At 37.9% G+C, this 14,395-nt stretch overlaps 2 protein-coding genes across 2 annotated transcripts; both read left to right on the top strand.

Annotated features, from left to right (window-relative positions):
• The first annotated feature begins 1,482 nt into the window (after positions 1 to 1,482).
• LOC106335940 (cycloartenol synthase) lies at positions 1,483 to 6,581 on the top strand. The gene is made up of 18 exons (XM_013774627.1): positions 1,483 to 1,756; positions 2,150 to 2,335; positions 2,421 to 2,510; positions 2,608 to 2,802; positions 2,895 to 2,979; positions 3,451 to 3,617; positions 3,708 to 3,896; positions 4,061 to 4,174; positions 4,498 to 4,620; positions 4,698 to 4,820; positions 4,910 to 5,008; positions 5,117 to 5,173; positions 5,294 to 5,340; positions 5,423 to 5,566; positions 5,679 to 5,856; positions 5,937 to 6,017; positions 6,096 to 6,179; positions 6,256 to 6,581. Exons 1-18 carry the CDS (start codon positions 1,559 to 1,561, stop codon positions 6,373 to 6,375), a joined length of 2,280 nt encoding a protein of 759 aa, XP_013630081.1. The 5' UTR covers positions 1,483 to 1,558; the 3' UTR covers positions 6,376 to 6,581.
• A 3,754-nt stretch (positions 6,582 to 10,335) lies between these two features.
• Positions 10,336 to 14,158, top strand: LOC106329133 (ATPase 6, plasma membrane-type). Its single transcript, XM_013767731.1, has 9 exons — positions 10,336 to 10,386; positions 10,463 to 11,134; positions 11,220 to 11,546; positions 11,631 to 12,285; positions 12,380 to 12,894; positions 12,976 to 13,149; positions 13,250 to 13,432; positions 13,517 to 13,692; positions 13,776 to 14,158. The coding sequence occupies exons 1-9, from the start codon at positions 10,336 to 10,338 to the stop codon at positions 13,870 to 13,872; spliced, it is 2,850 nt and encodes a 949-aa protein (XP_013623185.1). The 3' UTR covers positions 13,873 to 14,158.
• The last annotated feature ends 237 nt before the right edge of the window (positions 14,159 to 14,395 follow it).

Below are 14,395 nucleotides of genomic sequence, written 5' to 3'. Positions count from 1 at the left end.
ATCGTTTACTTTTTGCTCTATTTATTTCTAACTTATTCGCACTTACAAGTCATTGAATTACATGTAAGTATGCATTCATTTGTTCATTTCTTGTTTTGTATCCTCCACTAACTAGAATGCTACTTACCATAGAGCTTAAGATTGATATGTACAAGTACAAAATTTCTCCATTTTCTGGCTTCTCTAAGATCGTGGGGTGGATAGATACTTATTTAATAGTTTGAAGGCATCTTCGCATTTAGCATCTCATTCAACATATGTGATGTTCCGCAGAAGAGCAGGTGGAGCGGAAGGCACATGTCATGCAATCACAAAATGATTATGTTTAGTGCAGCGATGCAACTTGTGAGTTGATGTACCTCTTTTGTGTTTTTTGGAGATGCGTGGTCAGTAATAGCGATGATTTTTTTTATGGGTTTGTCTCGATTTTCTTTTCTGCTGAAGATATAACCCAATAATTTGCCGTAGGTGACAATGAAAATACATTTGGTTGGGTTGAATTTCATTCCGTGTTTATTGAGGTTGTTGAAATAGGCTGTCAAATGCTTGATGTTGTCGTCAATATGAAGATATTTTATGAGTATATCGTCTGTGTATACTTTCATTGTATGCCCTAGCTGTTTGGTAAACATGCAATTGACCAAAAGTTATCAAATGGCAATGTCGTTTATAGTTCAAATGACAACCTTGTTTACTTTCTTTGGCCTATCGTGAGCTAGATTTCGAGTTTTACCAAGTGTATTTTATTCATGTAATTTTATTATTATCTTCGAAAGTAAAAAGCATGTATGAGACTATGAGAGGACACAAAATAGGCTCATTTTTATAAAGAAAATATTTATATAAATAAATATGAGAAATATTTAAGGATAGTACTAAACTTTCTTCCAAATATAGCATACAAAACTCAAAATAACCAAAATAAATTTTAGTAGAGAGATCACGTACATTTATACCTTTAGAGTTTAAACTTACCATTTAGATTTGAGAAATTTTGAAAAGATTAAATTTTTAAAAATATATATGTATTTGATTAAGATTTAAAATAATAATTTATAAATATTTCATAAATAATTTTTGGATTTCAAAATATTTTTTTTTTAAATTGAAAAAGTTAGAAATTGAATAATTTTTTTCTGAAAATTAGAAAAAAAAAATTATTTTTATTTTTATTTAATTTATATATCTATTGAGTATGTGTGTAATTATCTTTTATCTTTTTAGTAAAACCTCTTTTGGATAATTAATCTCCTTGTATGTTTTTTTTTAATTAAAAAGTATTTTGAAAGATGTGCCCAATAAATAACATACCATTTTTTGGGGGTAAAAAATAACAAACCATTTATGCGAAAATGTTCCGAAATGAGTTATGTGGAGTGATAGATAACTGATAACAATACAAAATTAAATAATTTGGTTGAGCGAAAGGGTCCACAGGCTTCACTATCGGAACTGTATGTAGAGTATATCACGTGAGATCCACAAGAGCTAATTCAGTACATCTGTCATCTCTTCTCGCTCAAATCCTCGGTTTCATCCAACTCCCAATCTCGCCAAAATGTGGAAACTGAAGATCGCCGAGGGAGGTAGTCCGTGGCTCCGAACGACCAATAACCACGTCGGAAGGCAGTTCTGGGAGTTCGATCCGAACCTCGGGACGCCCGAAGAGCTCGCCGCCGTCGAGGAAGCGAGAAAGTCGTTTAGAGAGAACCGGTTCGCGAAGAAACACAGCTCTGATCTGCTTATGCGCCTCCAGGTACTCTTCGTTCTCCTTCGTTGACTTCCGCTGGCCATATGAATCTTTCAGTGTTACTTAGGAATGTGAAATGGTAGAGAGAGAGAGAGAGAGAGAGAGAGAGAGAGAGAGAGAGAGAGCGAGGTCATAGTTTGCTTTCTTTTTTTTTTGAATTCGCCAATTTCAAAGGGATAAACATTATTTGATCTGTAGTTTTATTAGTTTATTGGAGTGGATTTTACGTCATTTCGCCTCAAATCGAATCTAATCAAATCCAACTTGTCAGCAGCGTGTGAACTGAGTGCTTTTGAGTAACTCTAGCTCAGCTCTGAACATCTTTGTTAACTTATTGCTGCAATCAGTATTTATTTGCTTTCGAACTGATTATATTATCTCTCTCTCTCTGTGTTGTAGTTTTCAAGAGAAAGCTTGAGCAGACCAGTTTTACCACAAGTCAACGTCAAAGATGGTGATGATGTTACAGAGAAGATGGTGGAAACCACTTTAAAGAGGGGTGTAGATTTCTATTCAACCATACAGGCTAGTGACGGGCACTGGGCAGGAGATTATGGTGGTCCTATGTTTCTTCTCCCAGGACTGGTTTGTTCTTTTTTTTTCTTTTTTTTGGATTTCTTTTGCAACTTTCTAAGCCAAAAAAACTAACTCTGCTTACATTCTTTTCCAGATAATTACACTCTCCATAACTGGAGCCCTGAATACAGTATTGTCAGAACAACATAAAGCTGAAATGCGCCGTTATCTCCATAATCACCAGGCAAACGAACACTATCTCCTTATACTTATGTTTCCTATTGTGTTCTTTAGACACGTAAAATGTCAACTTCCTGATTTTCTAAATCAATTGGTTTCAGAATGAGGACGGAGGTTGGGGTCTACATATTGAGGGTCCCAGCACCATGTTTGGGTCTGTCTTGAACTATGTTACTCTGAGGTTGCTTGGAGAAGGACCTAACGATGGAGATGGAGCTATGGAGAAAGGGCGTGACTGGATACTCAATCATGGTGGCGCTACCAATATCACATCTTGGGGGAAAATGTGGCTATCTGTATTGACCTCTATCTCTCCTTCTATGTTTAAATCATATTAAGTATTTATGTTACTTGATTCATTCTTTTTTGCTCGGATCTGTGATTGAAGGTACTTGGAGCTTTTGAATGGTCTGGAAATAACCCACTGCCACCTGAGATATGGCTTCTTCCGTATTTTCTGCCAATCCATCCAGGTGCTCTATACCCTCGCAAATTGGATATTGTTTCTTTTACCAGTTTACAAATTAAGTGCCTCGCATTATCAGTTCTATGTTCAATGGCTGTTGTATAATATTGAGCACAGCAAAACCAAATTGCCCATTTCTGTTTTAGCTCCTTTATGGTTCCTTAGGTCTCAGCTATTAACAATTGGACTTTGTATATAGTTATTTACCCTGCATTGCGACTTTATGTGATATGGAATACCATTAATCATGGACAACTCAAGTAAAGTAAATCTGGGAAGCATTTTTTCATCTGATCATAGATTGCAATCTATTCTGCTTTGCACGCCTTTTGAAAGCACACAGTTAGAAAATGTTTGAACTGTGTGTGCATTTATAAAGATAGATATAGTTTTTTTTCTTGTACAGCTTGTTTTGTAGTTCTTATTTAGATATAGGGCACAGTAGAGCAAAAGCATAATAATAATTTCCGTGCTCCAGGAAGGATGTGGTGTCATTGTCGGATGGTCTACTTACCAATGTCGTATTTGTACGGAAAACGGTTCGTGGGTCCCATAACGTCCACTGTTTTATCACTGAGAAAGGAGCTTTTCACTGTACCATATCATGAAGTCGACTGGAATGAAGCACGCAACCTTTGTGCAAAGGTTAGTCGAATTGATGGTGAATTGTGTAACTAATCCTTTCATTGAATAACTAAATGATATGCATTACTCATAGTTGCTTTTATATTGAAGGAGGATTTATACTACCCACACCCACTTGTGCAAGATATTCTTTGGGCATCACTTCACAAGATCGTTGAGCCTGTTTTAACGCGATGGCCGGGTGCAAATTTGAGAGAAAAGGCTCTCAGAACCACTTTAGAACATATTCATTACGAAGATGAGAACACAAGGTACATCTGCATAGGACCCGTGAATAAGGTATGAAAAACAAATTTCAGGACATCTTCGGTACCATTTTTTATTGTCCATTGTTATTATTTTCATCTAAAAGGCTCAGTTTGGGGATATTTCAAAAACCTCATGCTCTATTCTGTTTTTAAACCCTCTACTTTAATCATCTTTTCCTTGTTCTCCTATAACAGGTATTAAATATGCTTTGTTGTTGGGTAGAGGACCCAAACTCAGAGGCTTTTAAGTTGCACCTACCAAGAATCCATGACTATCTTTGGGTAGCTGAAGATGGAATGAAGATGCAGGTACCGAATATTTTTTATACATGATTATGATATGTTTGTCACATGGAAGAAGGTGACTGACTGCCGAATCAGTACATTATCACGCCGCTTGAATCATTAACGCAACAGTATACAAATATAATCTTTCTTTTTTTTCGCAAATATAAATCTTTAAATCTAACAGTAATCAGAAATCACATTACTATACTAATTTATGTGAACTTAGGAATTTTACTATAGTAGTATGTGTTTAATGTAATAATTCTGGAGTCATAAGAAAGAAAGAAACACTCTTGAGGGCATCTGCATCTCCATGTATACTCTAATGCAGCCGCTATTGACAGGGTTATAATGGAAGCCAGCTATGGGATACGAGTTTCGCTGTTCAAGCTGTTCTGGCAACCAACTTTGTAGAAGAATATGGGCCCGTTTTGAAAAAAGCACATTCATATGTCAAGAATTCTCAGGTTAGCGATAGGCATCTAAGAAGATCTGCTATGCGATGTTATTTTCCCTCTCATGCTTGTTTCTTCTCATGGGATAGGTGTCAGAGGACTGCCCTGGAGATCTGAGTTACTGGTATCGACACATTTCTAAAGGGGCTTGGCCTTTCTCAACTGCAGATCATGGTTGGCCTATCTCCGATTGCACCGCAGAGGGACTTAAAGTAATAATAAAAATGTGAAAGATTTAGTTACCTTTCACGATTTTTTTCTGGTGGTAATCAGTGTGTTTTTTTTTTCTCTCTCTCTTCAGGCTGCTCTTTTACTATCCAAAGTTCCTAAGGAGATTGTTGGTGAACCAGTGAATACGAAACGGTTATATGATGCTGTTAATGTTATCATTTCGTTACAGGTTTTGTTTACAATCCTTGTATCAAATACGTATTGATAACTCATAGGTTTTCTTTCCGCAAAGCAAAACAACTTCTTTGTCTGATTAGCAACTAATTTCTAATTTCAGAATGCAGATGGAGGTTTTGCGACATATGAGCTCACAAGGTCATACCCTTGGTTGGAGGTAACGTCTATGTACCCAGATGTAGATCAGTAATGTTCTCAAGCTTGTATCTATGTGGCCAAGCTCTCAGAAACACATATGTACCTGATACCCCTTTGCTTTGCTTATATATGTTGGCAGCTAATCAATCCAGCAGAAACCTTTGGCGATATTGTTATTGACTACCCGTAAGGCGCTAGCATCTTGCCATTTTAATTGATACTTTATGCTTTGGGAAATTTTGCTTGATTCGCTAGAATGGTTCTGTAGTTACGTGGAGTGTACGTCAGCTGCAATCCAAGCGTTGATAGCATTCAGAAAGCTATATCCTGGTCATCGGAAGAAGGAAGTAGATGAGTGCATTGAGAAGGCTGTTAAGTTCATTGAATCTATTCAAGAATCAGATGGCTCATGGTTTGTCTCTACTAGTCATGATAAAAACTATTCCTTCTTTGTGTATCTTCTAGTAGGTTTGTAAGTTGTAACCTGTGATATATATATATATATATATATATGTATCTGTAAGGTATGGATCATGGGCTGTTTGCTTCACGTATGGGACATGGTTTGGAGTAAAAGGGCTTGAAGCTGCTGGAAAGACATTGAAAAACTCTCCAACTGTTGCGAAAGCTTGTGAGTTTCTCTTGTCGAAACAACTTCCTTCGGGCGGATGGGGAGAAAGCTATCTTTCATGTCAAGACAAAGTTAGTACTCACTTTTGTATGTTCATTAGACGTTTTTACTTACTGCTACTTGATGAATCGTTCCCTTCTTACGAATGTAGGTATATTCAAACCTTGACGGCAACCGGTCTCATGTGGTGAATACAGCATGGGCTTTGCTATCACTCATTGGTGCTGGGCAAGTGAGTTAATTTTCAGTCTATTCTTTTTAAATCCCTTTCCATTAGCACTTATATATCTCTTTTTTTTTGTGTGCTTAGGTGGAGGTAAATCAAAAACCCCTACATCGAGCTGCGAGATATTTGATTAATGCTCAAATGGAGAGTGGTGATTTCCCACAACAGGTAACGAGATGGATTAACACATTGGTCTTTAACGAGTTTCTGTTGGTTAACTTGATAATTAATCTCTCTCTCTCAGGAAATAATGGGAGTCTTCAATAGGAATTGCATGATAACGTACGCTGCTTACCGAAACATTTTCCCTATATGGGCGTTGGGGGAGTACCGTAGTAAGGTATTATTGCAACAAGGAGAATGAGTAGTAGTTCATGTTCTCTTGGGGGAGGAACTGTGTTAGCTTCAGTGCTTACTTTTTTCCAAACTTGTGTGTTTCCGTATTTCTTGTGGTTCAGTTGTCCAATCTTTGTGTACTTTACTCAAAACTTAGTTCCAGTTTTTTTTGTGGGTTCTCTGAAATTCTGGTTTTAAGAATAATGTCTTTTGATGAAAATACCCTGCAGCCCAGCTCTTTAAACACGCCAGTATTTGATTCTCAATTCGTGTTTATTGAAAAAAGATAGCAGGACCCGAAAATTCAGATTTAGTTAATGAATCAAACACTAATTGAAATCATTATTATATAACAATATAATATATTTAAGAATGAAATAGATGAACATGTGCAAGTGAAATTTTATCAATTTTTAGTTCAATAAATCTTCTGCTGTTGTTTTGGAATCAACTAAGATATATATACGGATATACCGTATACACCTAGCAAGGAGGCTAAGGAGTCAAGCATCATATGTTGTTTGCATAGAAATCCAAATTGGGCGTCTGGCTAAATTCGTTTAAACTTTCCATTTTTTTTGTAAAAAAAAAAAGTGATGAAGAGATTTGTTGTAACTTATCCTATTTCGCAATAAGGCAAGTTGAATGAATGAGATGAGGTGATTACTTATTGTGGATGAGTTATGTGATCCGAAATAACTAGTTCTCATTTGATTTAGTAAACACTCTTATGGCTTTCTCAACCTATTTCTTTCTCTGTATTCTATATTACTAAATTTCGCTTATAAAAATTATTTCAAAAATTCTCTACATAAACATAAATGAATCTAAATATTTGAAGATTCGACAGACTATATATATTTAAAAGACTTTAGTGATTAGATTTCTACTCGACATACGTATTTTTAATTTAATTTAAACATTTATTAAAACGGTAATAATTATATATTTTAACATATAATTAAAACGCGTAAAAAAACTGAACTATAAAATGTAAGTTTTTTCTGTTCCAAGTGAATTAAGCTCGTATTTGATTTTTTCATTTGCCACTTATATTATATGATAATATTTCAAAGTCTAATTTAAACAGTTTTGAGAAAGTAAATGTTTTAGTTTGTTACTGGAGTACTGTTAGTTTGAAGAAAACTTAGGTTACCCCTCAGGGTGAACCTTTAAATTCACCTCTAGATGCTCCATTCGTGTTCAGTTTGAACCAACCATTTGTTGGTCGATTCCATGAGATCTGCTTCTCCACACGTTTCCGGCTCTGCCCATGTTCCTTTAGTTTTACATTTGCTTCTATCACCTCCCGAGCCTTATCCTGAAGGAACTGTACCTTGTCTCGACATTTTCCTTCCTCTCCAAAAACATACCCACATCTCCATTTCCAGCACCACCAAACAGTCAGAGAAAACAGCGCTGGCCATAGCTCCTCTAATCCTGGTCTATTCCTTGCAAGCTTATCATAAAGCCATTCTAGGAGAGGTTGGTCAAAGAACCGTTGTTGTCTGCTTAGGGGAACAAATCACGCCCATAACCCCGCAGCTGTCGGACAGTCTCGAAGAACATGAAGAATGGTTTATTCTCCCCCCTTACACAATTGACATATACTATTCTCACTCAAATGTCTGCGTTTCCGTTCCATGTTTGTCATGATCACCTGATGAGTTACCAGCCATAGGAAGACTCGTACACGTTCTGGAGTAGTGACACGCCAAACCCGCTGATATAAGGCTTCCATATTAGGTCTCGGCTCCGCATCCCTGGTTAAGAAAGCATAAGCTGAGTTCACAGAAAATAAACCATCCTTGCTCCCTCCCCACGACATTCTATCCCTTGCACCCGTAACATCATCAATCACCACTGAAGCCAACCTTAGACGATTTGGCATTGACATATACGGTTCTATTATATGCGTTTGCCAACCAGCGCCAGTTTGCCAAAGATCCCGAGCTCGTACCTCCACCATCTCTTCCGGAATATCCACTGTACTCAACTCAGATAGTGGCTCATTCAACAACCAATTATCCTTCCAAAAACGTACTCGACGACCATCACCAAGAACCCAAGCCAAACTCGGGACAACAACCTCACGCAGCCCCAATACCAAACTTCTCCATGTTGGTGACCAAGTTCCTTTAACGCTTAACCAAGATAAATCATCCAACTCGCCAACTCGAATTTTTTTCCGCAGAATCTTAACCCATAGGCCATCTTGTGTGTTCAGAAACCTCCAGCTTAGCTTTGCTAGTAGAGCAATATTCATTTCTTTAGCTAACCTTATCCCCAGCCCACCTTCACTCTTCGGTATACAGATTTTCCCCCAAAAGACCAGATGATGTTTCCTATTTCCCTCACTGCTCCCCCAAATAAACGACCGAGCAATTTTATCAAGTTGATCCAAAATAGATATCGGCAGAGCGATGGTACTCATCGTATGTACTGGAAGCGATGCGAGAACAGACTTTGTAAGCGTGATCCTCCCTGCCAAGCTCAAGAATCTCCTTTTCCGTCCCGCATGTTTAGACTACACTCTCTTAATTACTTCCCCAAACGTCTCTTTATTAATTTTTTTTTGCAACACCGGCATGCCCAAGTACTTTCCCAACTCTTTTTGTTCCTCTGATTCCACTCTCAGTACTTATGGAATTCGTTAAGTCCCGATGAACATTTGCAGAGAAGAAAATCAAAGATTTCTCAAGACTTACTTTCTGCCCAGAAGCTCCACAAAATCTCTCTAGCACCTTCCTAATCACCCGAATTTGCGAGATTGAGGCCTCAGCAAACAAGATCAGATCAATTCACCCCACTCTTAATGACCAATTAAAGTGTCACATAGATTATTAACTAAAAAACATTAAATTAAATAAAAAATAGCTAAAAAAATAAATATGCTAATTTCAACGACGTTAACGCCGCTAGCGAAATCCTAAACCATAAATCTTAAATTCTAAACTCTATACCCTATATTCTAAACCCAAATCCAAACTCCTAAAATGAAACCCTAAACCCTAAACCCTAATCCAAGACCCTAAACCCAAATTATATACCTTAAACCAGAAAATAAGACTATAAACAAAACCCTATACCCTAAACCAAAGTCTTAGACCTTAAACTCATACCGTAAACTTTAACCCAAAACCTATAGCATCTAAGTTTGGGGGTTTGGGTTTAGGGTTTACCGTTTGGGTTTTAAGTCTTGGATTTGGGTTTAGGGTATAGGTTTTGGGTTTAGGATTTACGGTTTGGGTTTAGGATTTACCGTTTGGACTTATGGCTAAGGTTTTAGGTTTAGGGTATATAATTTGGGTTTAAGGTTTACGATTTGGGTTTAGGGTCTAGAACTTGGGTTTAGGGTATAGAGTTTAGGTTTATAGTCTAGTTTTTGGGTTTAGGGTATATAATTTGGGTTTAGGGTCTAGGATTAGGGTTTAGGGTATATGGTTTGGGTTTAGGGGTTTGGATTTGGGTTTAGAATTTAGGGTATAGAGTTTAGAATTTAAGATTTAGGGTTTAGGGTTTAGTTGGAAGCATTAGCGTCGTTAAAATTAGCGTTTTTATTTTTTGTAGCTATTTTTTATTTAATTAATATTTTTTAATTAATAATCTATGTGTCACTTTGATTGGTTATAAATGGTGGAGTGAATTTAAAAGTTTACTATTTATGGAGAGGCAACTGAATCGATTTGTTTCGTTTTCTTTTTAGTTAAGAAACAGAACAAAACAAAGGGATGCATAAGAAAAGGCATGAAAACAGTTCAAAATTGGACACATACATTGTCAAAATACCGGAAAATAAGGTGTGCCACAAACCATTAAACCATACAAAGCCACCTATGTAAGTGTGTGTGTATATAAACACCACTTCTGTGCCCCCACAGAACATCACAACCTTAACGAAAACCTCTCTTTTCTGGCTTCAAAACAGCTTGAAAGGGAAAAAGTTACATTTTCATTGTTTTTGTTTGTTCTCTTGGGTTGATTCACCATGGCTGCTGATATCTCATGGGAAGAAATAAAGAAGGAGAACGTTGATCTTGTTAGTATTTTGTTTTATTTTCTTCTTAACATATTCATTCAAACTTATAACATGGATTTTATTTATCTTATTACAGGAGAAGATTCCGGTGGACGAAGTGTTCCAACAGCTAAAATGCTCAAGGGAAGGTCTGTCATCAGAGGAAGGAAGAAACAGACTCCAGATCTTTGGAGCCAACAAACTGGAAGAGAAGGTGGAAAACAAATTCCTAAAGTTCTTAGGGTTCATGTGGAATCCACTTTCATGGGTGATGGAGGCAGCAGCAATCATGGCCATTGTATTGGCAAACGGTGACGGAAGACCCCCGGATTGGCAAGACTTTGTTGGGATCATGTGTCTGCTTATTATAAACTCGACAATCAGTTTCATTGAGGAGAACAACGCAGGTAATGCCGCGGCTGCTCTCATGGCCAATCTTGCACCTAAAGCAAAGGTATTGAGAGATGGCAAATGGGGAGAGCAAGAAGCTGCAATGCTGGTGCCAGGTGACTTAATCAGCATTAAGTTGGGTGATATTGTTCCAGCGGATTCTCGTCTCCTCGAAGGCGATCCTTTAAAAATCGACCAGTCTGCCCTCACCGGTGAATCTCTTCCAGCCACTAAATATCCGGGAGACGAGGTCTTCTCCGGTTCCACTTGCAAACAGGGAGAGATCGAGGCCGTTGTCATCGCCACCGGTGTGCATACCTTCTTTGGCAAGGCGGCTCACCTTGTTGACAGTACTAACAACGTTGGCCATTTCCAAACGGTAACAATGTTTGAAACTCTTTTTCTATTTTCCTAGCAAAAACATTTTAAAACTGATTCTAAGTGTTTGAATCTAATCTTTTCAGGTCCTAACCGCGATTGGTAATTTCTGTATCTGCTCAATCGCGATAGGAATGTTGATTGAGATAATAGTAATGTATCCAATCCAGCATAGGAAGTACAGAGATGGAATCGACAATCTTCTTGTCCTTCTCATTGGAGGTATCCCAATTGCCATGCCAACTGTGTTGTCTGTCACAATGGCTATTGGTTCTCATAGGTTGTCTCAGCAAGGTGCCATCACAAAACGTATGACCGCCATTGAAGAAATGGCTGGCATGGACGTTCTTTGCAGCGACAAAACCGGTACCCTCACTCTCAACAAACTAACCGTTGACAAGAACTTGATTGAGGTAATTTGATTTTAAAAAAAACTCATCATCATATTAATTGATATGTGTATTATTTAAATTATTTTAATTTAAAAATATTTGTAGGTTTTCTGTAAAAACGCGGACAAAGATACTGTGATACTACTCTCAGCTAGAGCTTCAAGAGTAGAGAACCAAGACGCCATCGATGCATGCATTGTCAACATGCTGGGCGATCCAAAAGAGGCGAGAGCTGGAATAACCGAAGTCCATTTCTTACCATTCAACCCCGTCGAAAAACGAACCGCAATCACGTACATCGATGGCAGTGGAGATTGGCATAGATGCAGCAAAGGCGCTCCCGAACAAATCATTTCTCTCTGTGACCTCAAAGGAGAGGCCCTGAAACGAGCGCACGACATCATCGACAAGTTCGCCGAGCGTGGCCTTCGTTCTCTCGGTGTTGGGCGCCAAACGGTTCCTGAAAAGGACAAAGAAAGCGCCGGAACTCCTTGGGAGTTCGTTGGTCTTCTCCCGCTCTTCGACCCTCCGAGGCACGATAGTGCCGAGACCATCAGACGTGCACTTGATCTTGGTGTCAATGTTAAGATGATCACCGGAGATCAGTTGGCTATTGGTAAAGAAACTGGTCGTAGGCTTGGGATGGGAACTAACATGTATCCTTCCTCTTCCTTGCTCGAAAACAAAGATGATGCCACCGGTGGAGTTCCGGTTGATGAGCTCATTGAGAAGGCTGATGGATTTGCTGGAGTGTTTCCTGGTAACTAATAAACCTTTCTCACCAATCAGATATTCTAAATTATTTGTATTATTATTATTTATTTATTTTGGCTCAATAATTACTTGTATTATAGAGCACAAGTACGAGATTGTAAGGAGACTCCAAGAAAAGAAACATATAGTTGGAATGACCGGGGACGGTGTGAACGACGCGCCAGCGCTGAAAAAAGCAGACATCGGTATAGCAGTGGATGACGCAACTGATGCGGCGAGAAGCGCTTCGGATATAGTTTTGACCGAGCCAGGTCTTAGTGTGATCATCAGTGCGGTGCTCACCAGCCGAGCTATCTTTCAACGGATGAAGAACTACACAATCTATGCGGTTTCCATCACCATTCGTATTGTCCTAGGCTTCATGCTTGTGGCTCTCATTTGGGAGTTTGACTTTTCTCCCTTTATGGTTCTCATTATTGCGATCCTTAACGACGGGACCATCATGACCATTTCGAAAGACAGAGTCAAGCCTTCCCCGATTCCTGATTCGTGGAAGCTTAGAGAGATCTTTGCTACTGGTGTTGTTCTTGGAACATACATGGCTCTCATTACCGTCCTTTTCTTCTGGCTTGCTCATGACACTGACTTCTTCCCGGTAATAATAATTCAATTTAATAAAAATAGCAAAAATGTCCACCATTCTAATTAATTGTTTTGGTGGTGTTGGTGAGTGTAGCAAAAGTTTGGAGTAAGATCACTAAAAGGCCAACCAGAGGAGTTAATAGCAGTTTTGTATTTGCAAGTCAGTATAATTAGTCAAGCACTAATCTTTGTGACTCGATCAAGGAGCTGGTCATTTGTGGAACGCCCTGGATTTCTTCTTCTTATTGCATTCCTTATTGCCCAACTGGTATGTGATTTGGTTCCATATAGTACATTACACATTAGTTATGGTATATAAATTAATTACTCTTGAATAATTTTTTAATATTTTTCCAAAATAACAACAGGCTGCAACCTTAATAGCGGCTTATGCACATTGGGAATTTGCGAGAATCAAAGGGTGCGGATGGGGATGGTGTGGAGTCATCTGGATTTATAGTATCATCACATACATTCCTCTTGATGTCCTTAAGTTCATCACCCGCTACATCCTTACTGGCAAAGCTTGGAATAACATGATTGAAAATAGGGTATGATGTTATGATCAGTTTTAATCTTGAATTTTTTAAATACATAATATGCTCTCACATTCTTGCCCTTTTTTATAATCTAAGACTGCATTCACAACCAAGAAAGACTACGGAAGGGGAGAAAGAGAGGCCCAATGGGCTCTAGCTCAACGTACACTCCATGGACTTAAACCCCCGGAGTCAATGTTTGAAGACAAGGCAACATTCACCGAGCTCTCTGAGATCGCTGAACAGGCTAAAAAGCGTGCTGAAGTGGCAAGGTATGTAACTGATTACTTTCAAAGATTCAATCACTAGACATTTTTCTATTACAAGATTCGTGAGAGTTGTGGTGTGCATGCAGGCTAAGAGAAGTGCACACTCTCAAAGGCCACGTGGAGTCTGTCGTAAAGCTTAAGGGCCTTGACATTGACAATCTTAACCAGCACTACACCGTCTAAGCTAAACTACAATGATATTTTAAGCACAAGACGTATGACGATGATTTGATCAATAAAGTTAGAGAAAATGGCTTTATAAAGATTAAAGATAAAGAAGGAAGTTCCTATTTGGAATATTCTTGGGTTTTGATTTCATTTCTCTTGGTTAAGAAATGATATCATAGTGAAATTATTCTTAGCTTAAGGATAAAAAAAGAAGCTGGTGACAGGATGGACGAGTGAGAGAATAAAGTAAAGGAGATGCATCGAGAGTTATGTAATAAATTATTATTCTGTTCTTTTTTTTCTATTTCTTGTTTTTTGTTATGCTTTTGTCATGTTCTTTTTAATAATAATAAATTGAGGTTGATGGTGCTAGAAAATCAAAATCCTTGTTCAACAGCAATGAAAACCACAGAGTATGTTTACAGTATGAATATATAATGTCCAAAAAACCCATCCAAATCTTAAAGATAAAGAAGAGACAGAAAAGTTTTCATAAAAATAAACTTCCAGAAATTAGAAGATAAATTTACTATTTGTC

Source organism: Brassica oleracea, chromosome C3 (assembly GCF_000695525.1).
Source record: "Brassica oleracea var. oleracea cultivar TO1000 chromosome C3, BOL, whole genome shotgun sequence".
Classification (NCBI taxonomy): Eukaryota; Viridiplantae; Streptophyta; class Magnoliopsida; order Brassicales; family Brassicaceae; genus Brassica; species Brassica oleracea.
Note: the sequence above shows the minus strand (reverse complement) of the source record. Positions and strands in the feature narration are given on the sequence as shown.